At 37.9% G+C, this 25,201-nt stretch overlaps 1 protein-coding gene across 1 annotated transcript in view; it reads right to left on the bottom strand.

The window, feature by feature from the left end:
* Positions 1-5,984: 5,984 nt before the first annotated feature.
* Positions 5,985-25,201, bottom strand: part of TRIM33 (tripartite motif containing 33) — a 41,026-nt gene continuing 21,809 nt past the window's right edge. Inside the window, exons 7-20 of the mRNA XM_035561569.2 lie at positions 24,555-24,701; positions 23,942-24,059; positions 21,633-21,877; positions 21,229-21,393; positions 20,181-20,381; positions 18,187-18,319; positions 17,078-17,141; positions 16,630-16,789; positions 15,220-15,566; positions 14,587-14,710; positions 13,559-13,633; positions 12,797-12,949; positions 11,103-11,153; positions 5,985-11,020 (exon numbers count right to left, since the gene is read on the bottom strand). Of these exons, the coding sequence (XP_035417462.1) occupies positions 10,808-11,020; positions 11,103-11,153; positions 12,797-12,949; positions 13,559-13,633; positions 14,587-14,710; positions 15,220-15,566; positions 16,630-16,789; positions 17,078-17,141; positions 18,187-18,319; positions 20,181-20,381; positions 21,229-21,393; positions 21,633-21,877; positions 23,942-24,059; positions 24,555-24,701 (2,196 nt within the window). The 3' untranslated portion in view covers positions 5,985-10,807. The remainder of the gene's footprint in view (positions 11,021-11,102; positions 11,154-12,796; positions 12,950-13,558; positions 13,634-14,586; positions 14,711-15,219; positions 15,567-16,629; positions 16,790-17,077; positions 17,142-18,186; positions 18,320-20,180; positions 20,382-21,228; positions 21,394-21,632; positions 21,878-23,941; positions 24,060-24,554; positions 24,702-25,201) is intronic.

The raw sequence follows: 25,201 nt of genomic DNA, 5'->3' as shown, positions 1-25,201 counted from the left end.
AAGCTCTTTTTTTTTTGCATGTGTTTTTTTGTTTTGTTTTGTTTTGTTTTTTAGATACTCAAGACTGGAGAGGGAACAGCAGCATTTGTTTACGTCAGTTATAACTAATAGCATGACATTGTTTACTCTCCCAGTTAATATGATAATTGGAAACAGCTAGTAAAAGATTCAGAGCTTCTTGCCAGGAAAAATGACTCTGATCTGGATCCTTTGGCAACATCAATGTGCCATCTGTGTATAAACATAACACATATTGCTGTGCACCTTCATGCACTGCTTTGATATGCAGATCTTCTGTGGTGGCAGACTATGAAAGTGGCAAGCTAAAAGAACATCTTCACCTAATCTCTGTGCACAGAGAGGAGGAAAATATTGTTTGCCATAACAGAAACAGGGCTTTAAGAATAAGTAGAAATACAATACTAGTAGCAAGAATTGGTGCTCAAACTAATTGTAGAAAATAAATAAAACAAGCTCTCCTTTAAGTATTAAATGCATACAGAACTGCATGTTGTACACAACTGCCAGCCAGCAGCATTCTCCTGCCTCAACCCCAGGGAGCTTGTGGAGCAGCCGGAATTTTGTATTTCTGCTGGTACAGGAAAAGAGGAAGCACCTCCCATGGTGGAGAGGGCAGCTGGACTGAACTGTGTTTTCCCCAAAGAGCAATGATTTACACTTCTTTGCATAAAAAGCTCAGATCACTTCTCTGGTCCTCTTAAGCAGGAACATTTCCCAAAGCAAAGGTCTCCAGGACCCTGGTCCTTCATGCTGCTGAGCAATAAAACTTGTGAAGGTGCCCTTTATTGCACACAGCAGTACAAGAAACAAAGGAAATACTACTTCCCTACTTCTGCATACCAAGTCTCTCTTGGCTGCACAGTGTCTGCTCAACCCGTATCAGCTTTCTTGAGAGCAGTTATTCAGTTCTAGACATATCTCTCCTTGAATATCCTGGCACCAGAAGGAAGAAGGAAGGAAAAAAAAAAACATCCTCAATTTGTTCCTCTAAGTTGTATCCTAAAGAGACATTCTCTGGGCTTGCACTGTGAGCAAACTGTGAGAGGTGAAGTTTAAAGATTCAAATTAATTCACAATTAATTCACTTCCTCAGCACAGCATATGATGAATCTACATAGCGGTAAAGGCCACAGCAACAAGAGGTACACAGTATTTCTGCCTTACATTGTCAGAGAGGTATTGCTCTCTGGTGCTAGCTTCATTGATTTAATGGCAAGACAATGTGGCTCAGTGTCCAGAAAAGCACTGGTTCCAAGAAGCATTTCAGCTTATTGCACAAAAACCCAGACACTGCAGACTTCTTTGAAGCCAAGTGCATCCTAGCAAGAAGCTTTCTGGGGGCAGGACTATCATCAAAAACTATTTTCTGGTGATGGGATTTCTGAAACATATTTTAATGACCTGGAATATTTGCATATCCTCAAGGTGAACAGTCACAGCATGGTTTGGCAGGGCTGGAAGCTCTAAAAAGCCATTTCTGCTCAGGCAGGATCTGGACAACTGTGAGGTCAGATGAGGTCATGAGTATTGCAGTTGTTATCACCCATGACCAAAAGCCGTTAGCTAAATAGCTTGGGCAGCTCTGTCCTTCCATCCTCCAAACATCTGCAGTTAACACAGTTACAATCTCAACAAAATGAATCAAATGAGAGCCTGGGATCACAGTGGGGTACCTGCCCAAGGACTTGACCTCCTGGCTGCACCCAAGTGTGCTTGTGTGCACACTCCTGGTGACAACAGCATGCCACAAAGGCCTGCCAGCTATTTTCCACTTAGGGTTATTTGGACCTAAGCTTTAGAAATATCATGGCAGCAAATCGTTTTTCCCAGACATGGTACCACCCCATAAGAATGAGAGTTAGCCTGGGATCAGACCTATTTCAATTCCTGAACCTGATTTATATAGTTAGCCACTCTCTCCTCCCAGGTCAAAAGCATATTTCTGTGATGTTGTGAAAGCCCCAAATGTGGCTGCTGCTTGATGTGGATTAAGATGGCCTTTGTATAAAAATTAACAACAGATTTTAACACATTCTTTTTCTGAGAACAGATTACGAACTGCTGCTTTTAGGGTCTCATTTCAACCTTCTGTCCAGTGGACAGATTGCCAGTATCACTGCATAATTTATTTTTGAAAGACTGCACTTTCCTCAAAGCCCAAGAAAATGCTGGTGTCAAAACTCAGAAGACAGATTAAAATTTGTATTCAGTAATAAAGTGCTAAAGATTGCCAAGAAGCCTTGGCTCCGATACACTCCTCAGCCACTGTAACTCAGTAGAGCAGAAGGCAGCCTTTCTAAGCATAACTGCAGTTGTCTCCTGGTCTTCCCTGGTGGCACAAAGTGTTTCCAGACCACAACAAGGGTTTTGGTCAAGGATTTCCACTGACAGTTTATGTGATACTTCTAAACCTGTGTACACAGGCAGCTCCAGCAGCTATGAGGTGAGTAGTCTTCAGATTTGAAACAGCCCTGGACTGTAGTACATACGGGTTTGTCTTAGCAAAATTTCTACTGCGAAAAAAAAATAGCTAGGCATAGAGGAGCTGCGTAAAAGAATCCAGAAAAATCCCATGTTTCTGCAAGGCACAGTAAGAGACTGAGCACATCCACCTGCCACTATCATGCCCCAACACTGGGGGAAATATCAACTGGCAGAAGAGAGACTGCAGGAGGTTGCAAGCCCAGCCCTCCCTGGAGTTTGTACTGACTTTAAATCATAATTGTTTTCATGGAAACAGAAAAACTACAAAAATAAATATTAGTCTCAACCTTCAGGAAGAAACAGGCTAAATTGTTATCTGTAATGGAAAATAAGGAGCTATAAGCTGTTTATTCCCAAGGCACTTACAAAATATTTTCCATATTCTCATTATTTTTATCCCTCCCAGTGGAAATATATATAATAAAAATGGCAGTATTTCTATAACAGAGAAAGCAGAAACAATGATGCCTTTGAGAAAAAGTGTAGCAATGCTTTTATTACAAGAGAAATTAACATGTGAAAAGGAACCTGAGAGCTCCTTGATTAACCTGCTCGATCATTCTCTAGCTAGCATCACAGAACCACAGTATCTACTTCCCCCATAGTTCCAGTGTTTCTCATTCAGCACTTCACAGAGGACACAAGCTTGGCTCAAATAATGCTTTTCAGATGGGCATATCCTATACCCATGGGGCAGCCTCTGGGCCTGATGTACCTCTATGAGAGAGCACTTGCCTTTCCCAGTTTCCCTCCAGGGACTGACAGCTTTTTATCTGCCTTGCTCTGTGGTAGCCAGTCCATCTGACTTGAGCCTAGCATCAGGTCTTTGGGCACTAAGGCTCTCCTACTCGTGGAGGTGCCTCCCTGCCCCCAGGGACACCATGGCAGGGTCAGGGGCCCTGCTGCCAGGCCTGTCTGCCACAGTGCCGACAATCCCAGCACATCCTGGACTGTGATGCCAACCTCTTCCACAAGACCCACAGAGAGCAAGCCAAGTGATTTTCTGGCTAGACACATACAGATCTGCACCAGGCATCTCTGTTTTATGCACAGATCACTTTCAGAGCACTGTCCGCAACGTTCTTTCCTAGGAGCACAACAGGGCTTTTGCTCTTATTAATGCAAAAGGAAAAAGAAAACCCTTGCCAATCACTTCACTACGTAGTTTCCTTCCACAGGTGACAGTAGACAGAAGAGTTAATCCAAAATGGCAATTTTCTCAGTAACAAGGATCTTCACAGAGAAACATCACCAGCTTCATCTATCAACCATGAGCAGTATACGGGACTTTCCCAAGATGTTGGTTTCTGTTTCATCTACCTCCCCACAGCTTCATATCCCCCAGCAAGAGGAGCATCAGGTCCAGCAGTCTGGAATAAGCCTTGCCAGTTGCCTGTAGAAAGAGCAGGAGAGCTATGCAAAAGAAGAAAAGTAACAGGCTGCTTGCACCAGGCACAAGATATTTGGTATAACAGCCCAGCACTGGTGCCTGAGCGCCCACTCTGGGGAGATGTCTGGGATAGCAGTGAAAAGGATTGTGCCTGCCCCATTGCAGGGTGCTTGCTGCTCCTGCCCACCTCAAATCTCAGGGCCAAAAGACTTCCCTGGTTGTTTGCTTTAAAATCTATTTAGTTACTTAATGATAAAATTATTTTACGAGGCTCTAAAATTACAAGGCAAGGACACAGAGCTATTAGCACTGACAAGTCAATTACTTAGTAGGTTCACATGGATAAGAGTCAAACATCCTCTCCACCACTGTTCACCAGTAACGTGCCCTATATCGTCACAGCAAAGGTAGTAATCCCAACTGGGGGCAGCCCAGATGTGCAGAGGACAACAGCCCAGTGCCTGCAGTGCGCTGGCCCCAAGAAGCACACCAGGGGTCCCAGATCCAGAATTGCCCAGACTCTCACAATTGCTCTGCCCGAGCAGTCCTGGCTAGGATCACACTGCAAAAAAACACTTCTGCACATTATTACTAGAACTCAGGAACAAATGAGTGATTATTTTAAGAGAAGAATTAACTCATCAAGTGAACAAGAGTATAAGTTTTTCTATTGACTTTGGTGAAGCTCTGCCCTCTTACGCTACCTAAAGTGTGGCCTCCATAAATCATATCTCAGACACATGCAACCAGAAATCCGTCTCTGTGAAGTCAGTCACTGTGTGTAGTAGAGGCAAGAAAGAGAGGCCTCCTTGGGAGGAGAGGGTAGGATAGAGCCCAACAATAAAATTATTGAATTACTTTCCACATAACTTAGTTTTCAACAGCCAGCAGCACATAAGATGGCATGACACATTTACGTTCCGCTTACACATTAAAAAGATACTGCTTCTGTGTCAATCTAGAGAAAGATTAGATCAATTATAATTGGGCAGAAGATTTAAATTGTTTTGACACGTCCACAGTCCCCCACCATGATCAGCAGCACACTAAGCATTAGATCACTTGCTGAGAAAGGAAACTCAGAGAATGCAGAATTAACAAAGATCCAAGACACTAAGATAGGGGGAGAAATCTCCTTCCAAATATCAAAGCAGATTATCAAACATATGACATTCTGATTAAACATGTTTTTCAGAAGGAAGGAGAGAGTTACACAAGGGTGGTAAAATCAGGAACAAACTGCAGCAGCAGCAGGAGGCAGACTACACGCAGCTCTTCTACAGCCCCAGTCAGCTCTTCCAGTTGTTTATAAAGGAAGAAATGAAATGCCTGAGTCTTACTACCTTTGGAACTGCCCATCTTTCTAGGATTAAATACTGTTCCTTAACTCATTCAGGGTAGTACAGGCCTTGCTTCCCATGAAAAACCAGTCAGTACCACGATTGTTAACATTTGCTATTGCAGTACAGCTGTGCCGGAGCTCAAAGCAGGCTGAATTTAACCAACATCTGCTGCCTGATTTGACATGAAAAATCCAGGGCTAAGTTGAACAACAGGCTCAGATCTCCTCTAGTCTTAACCCTTTGCTCAGCACCAAGAATGCAATAGCCCGAGACAGGATCAGCTGCAGGGCCAGGGCATAGGGCTCCTGTCTATGGGTGATGTTCAGACCTCGCTGCTTTGGGGAGCACTCAGTAAGCCTATGGCACCTGCAGTGGCTACCAGCTTGGTTGCTTGCTCTGAGCATAAAAAGGACCCTGAGACACAACTTTTAGCATCAAGTAAATGAGGAGCATTGCTTGTTCATTGAGATCAGCGCATAAACAGCTGTGCTAGAGCACCATCTGCTGACTCATACAAGAGTGCTAGTTAGACTTCAGTATTTTCAGTCTTGGAACTGCTAACTGCTTGCTGCTGCAGATAACGTAGCCCCACGTGGTCATATTTTAATTGCCACACTTAAAATTTCATCCAGATATTTATCTGTACTTTCTCACTACAATTATCAGAAAATTCTTCTGCCAGATGTGAATTAGTAACCTAACGACCTAACCCTGATTTGTAAAAAAGAAACTCGAATTGAAAGATTCATTTTTCTAATTTAATAGAAATAACCAAAACAAAATGGTTTTCAAACAATGCTTTAAACTGATCTAATACAACTTCTACAACACATTCCAGAGCACTTAACAAGAAATATTTACAGGCAACTAATGTATTAAATAACTATTTAAAGAAAAACTTTTTTTTTTATTACACACCAGAAAAAAAAAAATCACAGAAACAGAACAATTAGGAACTGTAAGCTTGTTCAAAAAAAAAAAGTTAAATATGATTATTTAGATAATACAATACCACAGAAACAGCACTTTCTGGATAATCATATTAAAAGATGAGCAAAGTTTACTATGTGCAAAAAAGTAGCAGTTTAATTACTAGAAGCAAGAAATAATTGAAGAATGCCATGAATTTAACCCTTCCATGAATACATTTACATGTAAAAACAGGCTTTCAGCTGCACAAATCTTCATAGATTTATATACATATATGGTGTTCTGAACTGAAGAAATTCCCCCATTTGCAGGCCATTAGCAGACATGCACTTTTTTATTTTTTAATGTTGCACTCACTCTAGAGTGAATGCTTCAACAGGTCACTTACAAAATTATTTTAGTACCTTCCCTTATACAAATTCAATAAATTCTAAAGAAAGCAGCTTTGAGCTGCTTAGATCACTTAATAGAAAAGGCCAAAGCTGCATTTCAGACATTTAATAATTCACTTATAATAAAGATATCCAAATTAACTGCAATTTTTGAAAACTAATTCAATTCAATTACATTAGAAAGCGTATAAAGTTGAATCCCTGTAAGCTAACACAGGAACTAGATGGAAGAGTTACTGTACATGCATTTTGAGAAAATAAAAGAAATTGCCATATCTGAAGATACAATGCATATGTTCAATCTGAAATATGTCTATGTAAACTGTGGCATATAAATTTTTTTATTATTTTTAAAAAAGTACCTTCATTATTTACTCAAACACCTACTTTTTAAAAAAATATGTAACTTTCCCCAATTTTTAAAATAAAATGCCACACTATATTGTCAATAACTCCTGCACACTTTGTTTTTAAAAGCTAGGCTTGGTGATATGCATACAAACTTTCCTATAAAATCACTATCCAAAGGAAAGGATTCCTGTCATGCTAATAGGCAACAGATAAAGCAGTTTTATTGCTTTTTCCAAGGAAGAGAGTAAGAAAAACAAGAAAAAGCCTACTTCAGTACATCATACACACAGCTTTAAAACACTGTTGCCATTACCTAAACTTACGGAGGTCAGCCAATAAACTAGGTTATATAAGAGAATGATAAATTTAAGCTAATTTTAAAGACTTCCGTTCCAGTGGCTTGCAGAAATGTTTATAAAACATTTCACTGATCCAGTGTTGAGTATGCTGACACAGTCAAATGTCACAAGTAATAGCAATGGTGACATTCAAAAAAAAAAAAAAGCTATGTACATATAACAGAGCATTTCCATTTTTGAAAGTTTGGGGAATATCCTTTTTTTGGATAGTAACTCAGCCTTGGTATACTATAGGCCACTTAAGACCTGAACCTATTTAGCTGGTTAAGTTAGCACTAATCACTACTAATTACATGGCAGGATACCTGCTGAGGTAATAGAGAAATCCACAAGTAGCATACTGTACACTTTTCATTCCTATTTCAAAAGCAAGTTGCCTTTTACTTCTTTGGATTAACTTAAAACTTCAGGGTCATTTACAACAAAAATTAAGACACAAATGGTCTTTTTGCAGAAATGCCTTAAATGAAAGCATATAGTTACATCATATGCCAGACTACCTTCTTGCTATCATGTTAAAACACTACAACCAAGCAGATAAAGCAGCTGGCAAGGACAGTGCACCCACCACATCTTTTATCTGCAATAAGTTATGGAAGTTATGCTAATTCCCAGAGTAACACTGTCACTTGCACATATTGCACTCACATCATCTGGCATAAAAAAGATGCTCAGAGTAACACAGTGGCCTGTTAATACAAAACTCACTAATTTGCTCTTGAACAAGTTACACGCAATGTGGCACCAAAACATTGCTTTGACTGAGCAAACCCTGATCAGTTATGTGATGACCATTTATAGGATCAGGAAATGTACTAGCAGAGCTTATCTATGCTACTGAGTATTTATGAATGGAACATAGCTAATTTCAAAACAACCTTGAATTACTGTGTTTGGAGTTCAGAATGTTGTTCTGTTCCTTCATATAAAAGAAATGCTTAAAGTTTCTTGCACACAGGTCAAAATTCCACAATAGCATACTGAAGACTAATGAGCTGAATGGAAGGACCAGTTCTGGAAGTTCACTGGGTTGTGTGCAAGAGTATAGCATCAACTCTCATCAAGGCCGAAGCTTAGCATCATATGTGGTTTTGCAGGACTTTTGCAAGATTACAAAGTTTGTTTCACCCTCAATGAGAAGGCAGAAGAATTACTGGAGAGGCTATCTTAAAAACATTTAAACAACTGGTCTGGGGTCTGGTACTTGGGAAAAAAAGGTATGCTACCATCCTTGCAGCAGCCAGGGTGCACACGCTTCCCCTGAACAACAGTTTTGTGCTGTAGTCCTTCTCCCACTCTGTGACCGAGTCTAGGATACCACCATGCTTGTCCTATGCTTCAGTTCAGGCAGTAGGTATCTGCAGTCAGTGACTGGTGCCTCACAAAGTGAACAGTTAAGAAGTTGAGGCCCGAAGGTACAGAACCTGGAGTGCATAAGCACCATAAAAATAGTAACCCCAATTGAAGAAAATTCACAAGTATCTTATTTTCATTTTAATTTTAATAATATTCTTTTCCAAAATGAAAATGAGAAACTAGAAATGCATAAGTAGGCAATACACAGAGCCATTAAATGATCCCTTGTTACGATTAGTGTCCTATTCACACATCCTTTTCTATGGGCTATATGTTAATATAATACATATTTAAGCAGGATAACTTCCTTTTGCATCCAACTGGTAAAAACTAAACTTAAGCTGACACTATATTAATGTCTTAGAAATGAAAAAAAAAGTTTGTCTCAACTGTATTGTTTGTATTATTTAAAGTGAGATTGAAGTTTCAAATACCTTCTGTCCCCTTATTTATTGTAAGAGAGGTATGGTCACAATGTACATCTACTTTGTTACTATAAAAAGAAATCAATCTCAAGTGGTTTGCATAAACATCAGTGTTTTACTGATCTTTACCATTATTATAGTAAAGTACAGACAATGAACAGTCACAGGAATTGCCCATGCTTCATACAAAATCTTAATGGCAAATTTATAGTCTGCCAGCTTGACCTCATTTGATTACACGATTTTGGTTTTGTTTTTTGTTTTGTTTTTGTTTTTTTACTTTTAACAAGATCTATATGAAGGCCAGAAATTACATTTTAGTTCTAGTATTGATTTCTGTCAGTAAAGAAGGAAATAACTGTTGAAAGTGTAAATACTTTGTGATGACCTCATTTCCAAGCAGAAATGCTAGAATGAACAGTGTGCAATGGGAAGGCACAGCAGAGATGCCTGCCGCAGGGTTTAGAGGAATAGGGAAATTGACCTGTTTTCAGTATTTGACCAGAAACCACTCAACGCCAAATCCTGGCCTGTGCAAGTGCTTTGTTCCACAGAAGGACAAGTTACCCAATCTGAACAGGTTCATTCCAATCTTTCTAGACATTTTGCTCACAAGTTGTTTCTGAAGAAAGTTCTGAGTAGTACTCTAATAAAAAGTAAGATAGAACCTCAAAATTAATGCAATGTTAGAAATAGCATATATTACAAATCTTTTCTTGATAGGAACAATTAATAAGAATACATATTAGCTTAAAAACAGTTCAGCAAATGTTGCTGATCTGCAAGAAATCTCAGTTCACTATTTACAAATAAGACAAAGTGAATACAGGAAATTTTACACATTTGGTAGTTACTAGGTTATTGTTTGCCAAGTGGTCTATTAGAAACTGATATTTAGGAAGACTGGAAAAACACCCCAACCAGTTATTTATTACCTCTTCAAGTACAGAAAATTCGTAACAAATACTGAAGATAATAACATTCTGCCTCATTAGGGAGATCAGGGACAGATGATATAACATGAGGACTTGTGCCACGAATGCTATTAAAACGTTCTGTGTACAGGATTTGTAATAAATACACCTAGGCTTACTGAAAAGCAATTGTTGCAACAGCCAGTTTAGTCTTGCACCTGTCAAGAACTCACACTCCTGCACTTGCCAATTCAGAACAGTTTAATGATTTTTTTTCTTTTGCTATACATAAAATGTAGTAAAGAAAGTCAAATTTAGGTAACTGGATCAACACAGAAGATCAGTTATTCACAATACCACTTAAATGAGATGATAAAAGCAATGACCCAACACACACTTAGGTTCACACAAAGGGGATTTCAGGAACGTTGCTTACAGTTTACACTGTAGTTCAGCATGAAAATAAGATACAGTAACTGTATTGGTCCAGTCCTGCAGAACATTTTACTAAGCAGTCTCATCTGTACATGGAAAATCTCTTTATCAAATCTGCTTCTCTTCAACATTCATTCACCTCTATCTGAGACCAGGATGAGCATGTCCCCTCCATCAGGAAAAAAAAGGAAACAAAATAATCAAGGAAAAAAAACACCAAAAATTCACGATACAGTTTTTCCCCTTTTGATGCCTTTCTGTACAAGTGTGGTTTATTTTTTTTTTTGTAGTCTAATACTGTTTAAAAAGCTACCAGCTTCTTCAAGACGGCCACTGTAGGCATGGTAATATTCCAGAAACACTTAAGTAACAGTTTTTACAATAAATTTAAGGTCCATATAATTAGATTACTTTATATGCACTGGTCTCTCATCTGATTTTAGGCGTTTTCTACGTGGTTGTATAAAATCTTCATCGGAGTCCTCAGTTATTTCACCATCATCCTCTTCCTGCTCAAATTCAGGCAAAGGCTGGAAGGTCCTGTCTGGGTAGATCTCTGTAAGTTTATCTTCAAAGTATAATGCAACTGCCTTCCCTGCCTGTGCTACTTCTGAATCAGCCTGTAAATAAAAGAAGACAGGAATATTCACCTGTTGGAAATGCACATCCCTTCACCAAGTGTGCATGGTCTGAAACGCTTACCTTCAAATTAATCTCTTGTGTTTCTGCATAAACTTGAACAACTTTCATCATCTAAAAAGGATACCAGAGTCAAAAAAAATGAAATTATAATCCTTTCTAAAGTTATGAGATTGCATAGGCTTGGATGACTAAAGTCAGCCATAACAAGAAAACAGTCTGTTATGGACTACACCTCTTTAGTTCTCAAACTTAGTTGAAGCAGGTTTAACAGTCTTAAGAGGGCGACATGAGGTAAATAAACCTTTGACAAAACACATAACCTCTGCACAAATAAGTGGCTCCCAGTCATTTTAAAAATTGCACTCTACTCATGACTGTTTTCTTCATTACAAAGTTAAGTTGCCCATACATTATTGTGGAAAAGCCTCACTTCAATTTTAACGTTTAAGTGTTCCACGAGACTACCTTCCTGGGCAACATACCCCACTTTGATTTCTATTTTTTAAGTGAATATGGCTTAGAGGCACTAGACCCAATATTGTTATGAGAGGTCAAGGTGACTCATCTTTTGCCATTAGCCAGCATTTCAAACAGCAAGACAAGTCTGAAACACCTTTTTTAAACACATCCATCAGTCCTTGCTCCCTTGTTTTACTCTTGTCCCTAAGAGCTGCAGCATGTTTTCCTCTACAGTAGATGCTTCATTAATTCCCTTGATTGAGAAGTTCACATAATTGCAACTTCTTCCACAGTGCTCAATAACCTCCACCTAATACAGAGACATAAGGGAGTTGGGGTGTCAAAGTCCCAAACACTTGTGAGCAATTACAGTGTACAGCATCACAGTTCTAAGAAGTATTTAACCTCGATCTTTACTAGTGTACTCATGAAGCAGTCGAGATTTTAAATGTATACTTGCGTACCTCAATTTACCTCTTCACAGAGCCAGAAACATAGCCCAAACACTGCAAAATTCAGATAACATTTTACAGAAAAATACTGGCCATGCCATTCCTTAAAATGTCTTCTCTGCAGGGCTTTTTGTGGTCTTACTTTAAGGCATCTCAGAAATGCCTATCTTACCTCAGTGACTACTCTGTTTTAGCACAACACCATAAATGTTTTTGATATTCAGAATATCTTTCCTTTGCTCCACCTATTAATAACACCTACATAGTGCACCTCTACAATTCACATTCCACATATAAGGTCCAAATATTTCTGTATCAGATGGGTTCATTGCAAAATAAGTCAACTTTTCACATTCATCAGAAATATGACTCCATACAAAAGTAATCTACTGAAAACTAATTTTTATGAGAGCCCAACTACCCATGAGCTAAAGCGCTAAGCTTTAGGAATAATGAATAACTAGGAATAATGAAAAAATGCTTTTCTGGATTCAGCCTACATGAGGCATTAGAACCAGTATAATAATTGTCAAAAAAGTTGGTTTTCCTCAGTAAGGGAAGTTTCCTTAATAAATAAGATCTACTGTAATTCATGAGTTTAAGAACAATAATCTGTATCATATGAGACAGTTTTAAGGATTCAATCTCCCCATCTAGCTGAAAAGGAGAGCTAGTTCTGTAACTACGCTGTATTATATTTTTTAAGTGTCTGATTCAACATCTGCTCCATAAGCAGAAATTTTCAACTGGAAGTACAGCTTCTACTTGGAGAAGCTGCAGAACTGCGCTGAAATAAATCTTAATCTAAAGAAAAAAACGTATACAGATTGGAAGTTAACGTACTTCATTAAACCTTTCACAGTTCTTGAAGATCAACCGGACATCTGCCACAAAATCCTCAGGAGTCTGGTAATGTTGGGAATGCTTCTTTTGCAGTTTCTTTTTAACTGTAGATAAATCCATGGGTTTCTTTATAATTTTATAGTAGTTTGGTATCTGTAAAAAACAAACAATGATTTGTCACTAAAATGACTACACAGTTCAGAGAAGCTTCAGAGAAGCAGTTAATTTCTTTACTTCTCAAAATATCAACCAGCTAGTATTTTCATGCACAGTATGCACATTCAGTAAGTGGGAACAATTTCCTTTCCTCATACTTTTTAAGAACTTCCTCCCAAATTTCACTGTCATAGCATAACAATGCTTTTCAGTACACTTATTTCTCATACAGCTGAAAACAGAAGAGCCTAAAGTTTCTTTCATCCTTTCATTTAAAAGACTGTAAAAAAAAAAAAAAAGTTCTCCTAAAGCCTCTTGTGACATTTTAAATTTCATTGGTATCCTGACTCATCCTCTTTCAATTCAATAACTGCTAATTGAAAGTAGTTTTCAGTATATAGGCTTAAGACTGAGACTAGAACCTCTGCATGATCAGCTTCTGTATATTTCAGCATCATGAAATTCTGAGTGACTGTCAGGACTTTTAGACTGATCAAGGGGACCTGCTTCAAGTAAAAGCAGCCAGTTCCTTCCCAAACTCAATTCTAGCCTTTATAGAGATGTTATACAAAAAAGAAATCACAAACTATTTTTCAGCGGACTCACCGAGGCTGGGACTGGCTCTTGAAATTCAATGCTCAGTTCATGACAATACAGGTAAAGCAGGAGACGTTCACATTTCTTACAAAGAAATAAACAGCTTCATGTTAACATTCTTAATTTATCTTTAGCCCATAGGTCTATATTTCCATATTATAAATGCTTTTGTACTTTGTACTAGAAAATTTCAATAGTCTTCACAAGTTTATTTATAAATGTGTGAAAGTCCTTAGGAGGGCATTGAGGGGTGGGGCACAAAGGAGTGGAACAACACCTTACTGTTCACATAGCAGAAATATATTCCCTTTTTGCTTTCTTCTTCCAGACAGACAAACAAAAGTCTAGGGCTAAAAAAAACATGTGGAGGCACACTAATAAACAGTCAATTTTATTTTTTATTTTTTAAAAAAGAACAACCCACAATTGCACTTGTCGAAGAGTAACTGCAAGTTACAGGACGGGACTAAGTTGCAGACTTACTATTTTCTCCACAAGATAAAATTTAATAATTTGAAACCAACTACAGTGTTCCTATGAATTCCCCATTCAAATGTTTTTCTTTCCGTTGCCAATAATTCCTTTGGAGGAATTTGATTTGATAATACTCTTAACACTTTATGCACAGGCTGATTGATAAATCTAAAAATAATTCTGTCAAGGTCATTATACCTTCCAGAAGAATGTACCTCTCACAGTATAAATTTAACATATCAAACTTACATAGCTATTTGCATTTAACATTGATACAGCCTCCATACAAAGTCTACTTCAGAACATCAGAGAGATTAACGCACGTTAAAGGATGCATTTAAATACAGAATGTATGTTTACATTTAAGTTTTAGCAGTTCCAATGTAATGGAGCACTTCCACACAGTCACTAAGGCCTAAACACGTGGCCACAGCAAGACACTCATTACCCCCCCTTTTTTTTTTTCCTTAAACCCACAGCTCTAATTAATTTGCTGCAGCCAAAGCAAAAAACATCTTCAAGAAACAGTGGGGGACTGCTAGTGTCAGAATGCACTTACATACCCTTTGGTCCACAGGACTCAGGCCTTGTGCTGTTTTCCCTTTCTTGCTGTGTTGCGAATTGTCACAATCATATTCTACTTCTGGTTTGCTTAGATCTCTGCAGAATGTACATATCCACTCTCCACTAAACAGAAAAAAACCACAGTATTACTCTAGGCATCCAGGGACAAGGTCTCATCAGCACCAACTACAAAGACTTTTTCATTAGCTCTTACAAATTCACATTGTACAATACCAAAGACTTGGATATATATAAAGATAAGGGTTAACCCATTGCGCTCAAGGTAAATCTAACAGTCAAGGCCATTTTTCCTGCCCACGTATTCCTCTCCCAAATATGCTCAGATACTTCACAATACCTTCCTCACCATAACTTTAAAATCAACTTTACATAACAGAACACTTTGAGAGACTGTATGTTTATCAAACAAACATTAATCAGTCACATGCAAAACAATCCGGGCATATCTTTAAAATGCAAGATTTTTTACTGACAAAAAGTCTTGCAGAATTAGATCTTGAAGAGTACCAGAACACCAGTAACAAAACATCAGTTTTGGTACTGTGTTGAAATCTACCGTTTGAATGAGACCACAGAGCTGTTCTCAGGAACCATTACACTGTTTCTGGTACCTTGGAAAGCTGAGGAGTGTTGGTACATGACAAGTTAGATGAAACACTTTTGGGCACTTTTCACAACATAACAGATCCCCTCCATTTTGGCATACTGCACACCAGTCTTCATTTGGATCATCATCTTTATTATTGCCTTCTCCTCCAATTCTAGCTGATCGATGCATTAGACTCCGCATTGGGGATTTTCCATTTAGAAGGCTATGTCCAGACTGCTTGCAACTTTCACTTAAATCTCCTGGCTCGGTTTTTACATGGTTTTCGAGACTTCCTAATGCTTCCAACTCACTCTCCAGATGCAAGTTAGTGGATAGTGGTGGTGTCAAGCTGCTCTCAGGACTGCTAAGCTGAAATGAAAGTAGCACATGAAAATCTAAGAGTCAGTTTAACAAGGGAATCTTTCTTCTTATATTGCAAGCTAAACATAATTCACCATTTAAAAGTACTATATGCATTTCCCAAAATAAGTGGCAAATCATTCTGAAGAGCACAGTTGCATACAGTATTGAAAACTAATTTTTCATAAGTCTATCCTTTCAAGGACAAGACTCATTCCTACTAAAATATGGCATAATAAATTTTCAATCCCAACATACCAATAAATTGTTAAAAATATATACCTCCACTTTCATTAGGAAAAATCCTCAAATCCTTCACCCTGCTGCCACTACACAATCCTATTAAAAGGAAGTGTAGCTGGGAAACATTGAAATACTCATTTGCGTAAATGTTTTATTTATTTTTACATAAGAACTCTTGACTTGATTGGAAGACATCTCAATATAATTACATACACATGAATGCCCAGGAACTCCTACTAACAATGGGTTACTTGCTGATTTTGTTAAAGATTAAAAGCAGAAAACACCCTACACACTTGCTGGGGGTATTTCATTTCAATAGCTAAAGATAAATCTTATGTGGCACTCTATCCCGTGTCTGGCAGTGCATGGTATCAGTGGATAAAATAAACTCATAAACAAACGCCAAACCTATTAAGTCCTAACTTTTCTACTGAAGTACTTTCAATGAAAACTACATAAAACTTGGAAGGACTGGTTCTTTTGCACCCACATCACTAGGTCCAGTCCTGTCCAAATCATCTGCCATTATTTAATGTTTATCTGTTCAACATAAGCCAGCAAGCAATTATGCAAGTCCTGATGCCAGCTTATTGGTACTTATGTCAAAAACCCCTAATAAAGAGCCCTAGCAGTGCTACAAAACCAGCTCACCACTTGAGCTGGCCCACACTTAAAGTTCAGGCATACGGCCAGAGAGCAAAATACCTCTCAGTCTTCTGGGCTGTTAACAGAATATGATGCTTAAGAGTAAAATTGCTTTATGATTCCAGAATTCTACATGTTTGGTAGGAATACCATAAAATACCATTTCAAAAATTAACTTTACCATGCAAGCACTCCTTCTGCCATCCTCGGTTTTCTCCTGTTTTACTGTGCCTGAGAAACTGCATATCTCTTCCTCTGTCCCTGGTTCTTGCTTGACTTTCACTTGGTCAGACTTGAAGTTAACACTAGTTTTCTCAGCTGTTCTGCCCGAGGAGCCACAGCTAGAAAGCACATAAATAAGAGGAAAATTCATTATAACAAAGACATTTAAAGTTAACGTTTCTTAAAAGATTTCAAAGGCAAAGCATGTCACAACTTTTTACAAGAGTAAAAGCTTGTTATGAGACAGCAGAGAATTGTATTAAAGGAAAAAAAATAACACCACTCCTTCCTGTAAGCATTCTTCAATTACTGGATCACAAATCCCTATTTGACTTCTTGCCGATTCATTTTTTTTAATTCTTCATGTCTGATTTTTCAGCCTCACAGCACTTACATTACATACTCACCTTCCTCTGCTACCTGTGCTGGAGGTACTAGGTGGCCTCACAGGAGTGTGGGAGTTGGATAAGCCTGAAAAGAAAAAACTTAGAAGTTGACTTGGTAGAAACTTACATTCTGCGATAAAAAAAACATAACTGGTATTCATTAATGCCAGAAGTGCTGCTGGAATATCCTAATAATTCACACAAGTCATCTGCCTTCTCAGTCATTTGATCAAAACAAAGGTCTAGCACACTGCATTAAATATAAACATAGACAACACGTTGTTAATGTTCCCCTAATTATTTCACCTATTCCAAGCAGTGCTATAGGCCACAGATCATTAAGTTCTCAAATTTTATCCATTGACACCCACCAATAAAATCAAGAAATGCAGACTCTCTCTGTTTTGCATGCAGGTGTTGAGAAATACAAGTTCCACTGCTGCGACCAATCGTTCATAAAATCTTCCAATAATCTTGAAGAGGGAAGATTAAGGGAAACATGCCTATCAAATGACTGAAAACAGCTTCTTAACTCATGGGAACAGACATTTGCAATGTTTCTATAACTCATCATTATGATGATGATTATTATGACGATTATGATTATTATGAGCACATAGGTGACTTAATTTGTTCATGTGCATAACAAGAGCTCTATTCTCAATTGAGCTGTACTTAGAATGACCTTGTTTAGATGACTGTTGAGTGTAGGTACTTCTGTGACTAATAAAGCTATTTGCTGATATTCAGCAAACTTATTTAAATGGTCTGAACAGTCATCACTTGGGGGCAATAACTGAACTACATCCGTAATTATCCATAACTGAACTACATGCACAAGAAATGGATTGCCGTAATGTAAGACAAAAAATATAGCACAGATGGATCAGTCTGTACACACACCTGGAATACTGCCTTCATATGCTGGCAGTTTGTTACTATAAAGATATTTCTGAAGGAGCATAAAATTTAAGTTTCCACGACTTATTTCTGAGCAAAATAATTTTTAAACTAACAAAATATCACTTTCTTTGTGGCATGAAGTAGTAGGTTATTTTCATATTTATTTCCTTAAATTCTGGAAATATCCACTGCTTTCTAGAATCACTAGAAATACCTGCCACATTTACCTGATGACCCTGGAGACAGAGCTGAAGGCCCTGGGGAGGGATTCATTGTACTTGTAGGTTGCGGGGGTAGGTGGCTGCCTGTGATATATCTACTTAAAAGGTTATCCAAACTACTTGAACCAGCATCTTCAAGCTAGAAAACAAAAACAAGAGTCTGAATCAGAGAAGCATAATTAAAGTTTGTTAATAGTTTCACATCTTTACACTGTGATCATTATCTTCCACAGAATTATTCAATATCTCCTCAAGGACTCAGGGCATCAACAGACTTTTTTTTTTTTTTTTTTTTTTTTTTTTTAATCAGTTCCATACAGAGATCAATCTTTCAAAAAATAGAAACCCCTAGTCAGAAGCTTAACGTAAGATTTTGAAAAGCTCCTGATTATCTGAATTATTCCAGTATGGTCATAGGCTGCACTTACTTTAGGCCATTCCAGACTCGTTTGGTTCCCGGATGTTCAGTGCATTAGTCGTACAAATAATATTAGTCATACAAACTAACAGATTACTAATTTTGCAAGAGTTATTCCATAATTAAGATATTAAGGGAAACCATGAACTTGTCTTTCTTCCTTAGAATAATGTGAAATCTCTCCCCACCATTCACTTTTTACATCGATTTTAGTATCTACTGGAAACAAGGAAACAGGTACCCTGTTACTTTGACTACGTAAAAACACTAGCTAGATGACAGCATAATTCTGAACAATGTCTTCATATGAATCGGTCATAACCAGGTGTGTTATAACCATAACCAGTTATAGTTGTGTTTTGTTCTAATGACTAAAGAGAGCTTCAGCACTACAGATCAATCACATTCAGAGATGTGATCCTTTCTGTTTGCTCTTCTTACGTTAGCAAATTACCTGCAGCTTCATCAAAAAATAACAACCCTTGAACACAACTCTTTTAGATTAAGAGTTACAAAGCTGTTATTGGTATTACAGAAGACCAGCTGCTTTGACAAAATTTTAGTTTTGTTTCTAAGATGATTGTGTCCCGTAACGTGATCAAGCATCCTGTGTTTTATGTGGGCACCACAGTGTTGGAACTTGGAATTTCAATATAAACATCACATTCTCGAAATTAAGCCATCTTCCTCTCACTTGGCCTACAAAACACTCCTGCAGAAAACTTACTACTTTTACTTTCTACGACTCCACCTGTACATTACATTATGCTTCTGACCTCTCTGAATTAACTTGACTTAATCAACATCTACCTCACCTTGTGTGCAGTACTACCCAGTATCTCTCTGTGAAAAGAGCATGAAGCACACTGCACTTCCAAGTCAGCGAGTACCAATCTACTGTGCAGATAAAGTGTAAACTACAGAGGCAGCAGCTGTCACACACTGAATTTCCAGGCAAACACTACAACCACATTTCAAGATCAATCACTGAGGCCAGTCTAAGTGTTCCACAGCATCTTCTAGGATACAAAGTTAATGCCAATGTAGGCCTCTTAAAAATACAAGGAAATAATTACAGCCACCCTACTGGGGTACAGGGGAAACGTGAAGAGAAAGCAGAGGAGTAGGACACCTATTTGCGGTACTTCCTGCATTTGATTGTAACATTTAGGAACTCTCCACATCACAAAGCAGCGACAGGCAACTTTAATACTACGTAAATCACCATTCAGGGCATTCAACATACATAACTATTCAACTATCCTAGTGGTATCTTCCCATATGACAGACCTGTGGAAGAAAGGAAGTGAACACAATACTTGGAATTGACTAATCTAAGTAACAATTTTACTGTAAAACAGCCATTAAATACTACCCATCACAGGCCAAGCAGGTCAGCCCTACATAATTAAGATAGCTGCATGCCCATGGCCAGGGCTGGAGATTTTAATTCTTCTTCTACTCTAAATGATAAATAACTAAACAATTCCACAAATACTGATAACCAAATAAAAAAAGATACAGAAAGTAAGGCAGGTCATTGCTTCACCCACAGCCTAATTGCCTGGTCTTCTCCACTGACCTGGATGGGTGGGATATCTGGCAGGGAAGGTAAATTCTCCGGATTTGTTACAGAAGGAATGAGTTCAATTGCTGTAACAGATGGACTTGTTGGACCACGGTTTGCACTTGCCATTGTTGCAGTAGTGGGACTAGTTGGATTAATAGTGTTGTTGTGCACAGAAACAACTGGAAAAGGCCCCGCATGTCCCGGGTTAGAATGCTGTAGGAAAAGAGAAGAGACCACCACTGCATTAGAGACAAATTGTATAGCCATTCTGCAAGTAAAATTGCAACATGTACATTATATGATAGTCCTCAACAAAAATGGGGGATAGGGGTGGCATATAAATTCACATTCTATCAACATAACCCAAAAGCACTGAATGCAAAGCAACTGCTGTATATATTTACTTGGAAATAAAAACAAAATACAACTTTATATGGCTAGATATTTAAATACACATTACAGATTTTTCCTGATCTTATATCAAATTATTTTCACGTACAGTTATATTTTCTTAAAGCAATGACTTCATCCAAAGACAACTTTAGAGTCCATATGTCTATGTACAAAATAGTATATGCTCCAAGTATTAAAAAGTCATTTTGGTTTTCCAGTCATGTTAACATTGGCAATAATTTTTGTTTTTAATGATATGCAAAGCTTGGCATCGTGCTTCAGGTTTGAATTTAAAAACACTTTAGATTTTGGTTTCATTAAAAAACTCTACATTACACCACATTCAATTTCACTATTGCTGACTATTCTTTAAGAAACCCAAAAACTGAATGCCACTGAAAAGTGAAAAATGGAAATGTTTTGTTTCCCAGAACTAAAATGCAATACATTTTAGTAACAGAAAGAAAATTCATTTAATTTTTCACGTTTAAGTTTTCTTATATTCAGCAGCAAAAATGTCACAGTACAGTATGCAACATGACAAAGCATATAAACGTGTGTAGCTGTGAGTTGTGTTACAGATAAACACATTTAAAGCTGGAGGTATCATCTACTGTAATGAAAGTTTGGCACAATGGCACAAATGAAGCGTGTACACAGGATATACTTGTCTTTGAAGGTGAGGTTGCATCATGGAGTATTGTGGTCCATTGTGGCGTGGTATTCCTGGTATACGAGCAGCATTCTGAGCCATTCTCATCTGATGTGCTTGGAAAGCCCCACAGTTCATGTTACCCCTCTGCATGGTCTGCATGCTGATCAACCTGGGAGGCTGCAAGGGTTTTTGTTTTTTAAAATTTTTGCTTTTAACATGGAAAAAAGAAGCCAATCTCTTTCCACAGAAGTAGGTTTACTAGTTACATAACACCAAGAAAAGCCAATAGCTCTCATATTTAAAGCATGTCAAATTTCAAAAGATTTTCATGTTTATAAACTGATTTGTTTCGAAAGGGCAATTTTAAGTCTTGGTATTATGGTCTAATGTGAAATAACAGCATACAAGAAACTTGCCTGCTGCTGTAAGATTTGAGGACCTGTCTGTCTGGGAACTGACCCAGATGGCTGTCCCATCCTCATCTGCTGCAGTTGCTGATGTTTTTGTGCATACACCTGTTGCTGCATATGTTGAAGTCGAAGCTGTGCTAGATTGATTTGTCCTGGAGTTTTGCTGACGTGGTTTGTTCCTGGAGGAGCTTGTCCAACCACTACATTGGGAGTGTAACTAGGAGTTGGTTTATTTTCAATAACAAGGTTACCTAAGGAATAAAACAAAAAAGAACTAGTGAACAGTTCAATCTCCATTATCATCCAAAGGTCAATAAATGCAGAATATTCAGACGTTTCTAAATGATTTTTCAACAGGTGCAGTAACAAGGCAGTTTAAGTTTGAAATTTTCTTATTAAGTCTCCATAACCATACATGAGAGAGAAGCAAAAAGAAAACCCAGAGAACAAGTTACAGAACTAAAAATATGATGTGTGAGGAAAGACTGAAAGAACTGTAACTGCAAAGCTTCATAAACAGACATGTCTGTTTTTCATGTTCACCACAATCACACAAGACAAGAGACATAATCTTAAAACAAAACAAAAAACCCAACACATTGAGCATAAAGTTTCTATAAGTATGGAAGCAAAGACTGGGAAAAGATATCAAGGGAGAAGAGAGTGTCCCATCACTGCATGACTCTAAGAACAGGATATACTACCAGCATAACACAAAATACTGCTAAAACCGGGTACTGCCTTGATACAATTGGATGGATCGTATTGCCTCTACATATATCCAGTCCCATTTTTAAAAGGCAAGGGCGAAATTATGATTTTTCACTTCGAACATATATTCATTGGAATCTGCATGTAGCTTTTTAACAAGGTAGGTAGTTTCTATATTACTTCCTATATAGCTTTTTTTCTGCCTGGTTTCTAGCCAAACATTTGATGCTCTGTTCTTGAAAGCGCTGCTTTTTCCTTCTTGATTAATCTCCAAGACTAACAACACTCAAAAATTGCTTGAGGAACTGGCCACAAAGGAATAGCATCAATTTTAAAACATTATTGAAATGAACATGATGAAAAGTTTGTTTATTGTGAACATAAACCTCCTTGACTAAAGACAGAAACAGCAAATCTGGCTAGTGGACTTCGAGCAAGAAGTGAATATACACAAAAGTATCAGGAAAGTATCAAAAAGCTGATATTTTAATCAAATTTTCTACTAGAATTTTCAGGAACAGAAAACAGATGCTAAGAAATACTTCTGTCTCACTGTACTCTCCCCACTCTAGTTCACCTCTTCTTTCATTCAAAACTTGTTCTCTGAAAAGTATAAATAATAGTGGGATTCATATGAAAAAAAACTGTGATATTAAATTGCTGCAAGCTAGGTGGATAATAAAGAGGCTAACATATTAAGTACCTTACATTGTCACAAGAGCACATCTATTACTGCATCTAACAACAGTCAGCTATGTGCAGTAATCATAACTGCATGTCCAGTGATCCCAGCTGTCACTAAGCGCTCATGCAGAACAACCCCTCCAAGCTCCTACCTCTCATCCAAAATATTACACATTCCCAAGGCAGTTAATGCTTTAGGGAAAAGGAGGAATAAACAGGTATACTGAGAAAAACTACCAAATATACAAAAAGTTATAGCTATGGTGCTGTAACTTAATGCTGTGGGAACTGCAAGAAACAGCACTGCGCGCATACAGGAACAGAAGCCATTTCTCATTTTAAAGCTTTCTTTTTTTCTTTACCTTTATAATTGTGTCAGACATCTTAGAACACAAAACTAATTAAACATTGCTTCTGAATTCGCTTACCTTTCCAGCAATAACATGGACTGGCTTGGTACTCAAGACCCTATCAACTGTTCTTCTAATTATGTTTGTTCACACAACTTCCAACACATTTGGACATATCCCACATGCAGATAAATATGAAGCTCACATTGGCAAAACTGATTCTATTTACTTGCTAAAAAAGCTCCTTCCATAAACTGAAGCACTCATTTAGCACAAGCATATTACACTGTAACCATTAGAACAACCTTAAAAGAGGATGGAAAAGGGCCGTTTCTAGAACCATTCCTATTGGGAACCAAAAATGCTGTAGAAAAAGCTTTGGTAATAAGAGAGAGCAAGACAAGGAGGGTAATCAGGACTATATGGATAACTATATGGGTAACGTCAAGAGAGTTTTGCTCTTCTGCATTAAGAGATGCACTGCACTCCAACTCACTCATATTTGATGAGCACCTCTAACTCAATCTAGTTTTTCAAGTAATGGAGAGTAAACATTCAGAATTTTCTCACCTAAATTGACGACATTCTTTGCCCAGAATGTAGGGTCACAATGGAACCGTATTGCTCCATTGGCAGCTGGGACAGGATCGCAACGTGCCTTTAAAATATGACGTAACTGGAATGTTATCTAATGGAAAGCAAAAACAAGACTGTTGATGACAACGAAATAAAAAATGAGAATGTTAGTGTGCACTTGCCCAGCAAGTTTAAGACTTCTCAGTCACCAGCAAGGACCATCAGTCGTGTGTTTTGTTAGTAGCCTAGAAAACACACTCAGTTCACCAGGAAAACCATAAACCGTACAACTAATTTTTTTTACTGAATCCAAAGGATTATGAAAGTACTTTTATATAGTTTCTGCAATGACTCAAGTGAAACACTGAGGTGCCTTTACAGAGCTTTACCTCACTCCTACAATAAAACTGTTATGTCCTTAATTTACAAATGAAGGATGTACAAGTTGGGAAACATATTCCATTGTTATGGAAGTGTTCTTTTTGTTTTTTAAATGATGTTCAAACAAGTCATTTTCTCTTCCTTGGATATAATCTAGTGAAGCTACATGATACTTCTTTTGAGTAAACATTCTCTGTACTGTACAAGTTAAAGGATGTTTCCTTACCAGTCGTTTACTGTACAGTAAAGCAGTACTGCTGCCACTTGCAATAGCCCAATTAGTAAAGTTCATCACATGCTTCACTTGTCGCGAAAGGCCAGTGATGTCATTCTGTTGTTGTATTAACTTCATCTGTCTCTCCTTTGTTACATTCTATGAAGAAATAAAAACTTTATTACAATGAAGACTCCAGACTAAAAGGAAAATATAAACCACTATCACAGTTCTCCCAGCATAACAGAAAAATGTCACAAGCAAATAAGCTTATACTAAAGCCTATATTCAGAGCGGCTAAAACCATCAGGTAATAATTCTCTATTATTCCAATCTATCATTCTTCCTATAGGTATCAAAGTGCGGGGAAAAGAGTGGGCTCAAATAAGAACCTCTGCTTTATCCCAAGAAAGTTTCAACTAATAAAATGAGATCGTTTCCCTCTTTCTCATATTGCCAGGGTCATAACAGCATGACAGAGAATTGGGGAGTGATCCAGACTAGGACCCAGCAAAAGTGCCAGCTCAGTACTGGGTGGTGCCCTGGCATTCCTGCAATTGCCACCACAAGAGCTGCAGAAAGAGACAGCAACAGAGGTGGCCAGGCACTCTGAACACCAGCCCCCTATCCCAACCAGAAAAATGCCATTTAATACCTCC

This window comes from Cygnus atratus, chromosome 24, assembly GCF_013377495.2.
Source record: "Cygnus atratus isolate AKBS03 ecotype Queensland, Australia chromosome 24, CAtr_DNAZoo_HiC_assembly, whole genome shotgun sequence".
NCBI classification, from domain to species: Eukaryota; Metazoa; Chordata; class Aves; order Anseriformes; family Anatidae; genus Cygnus; species Cygnus atratus.
The sequence above is the reverse complement of the archived record's forward strand: the minus strand, read 5'-3'. Positions and strand labels throughout refer to the sequence as shown.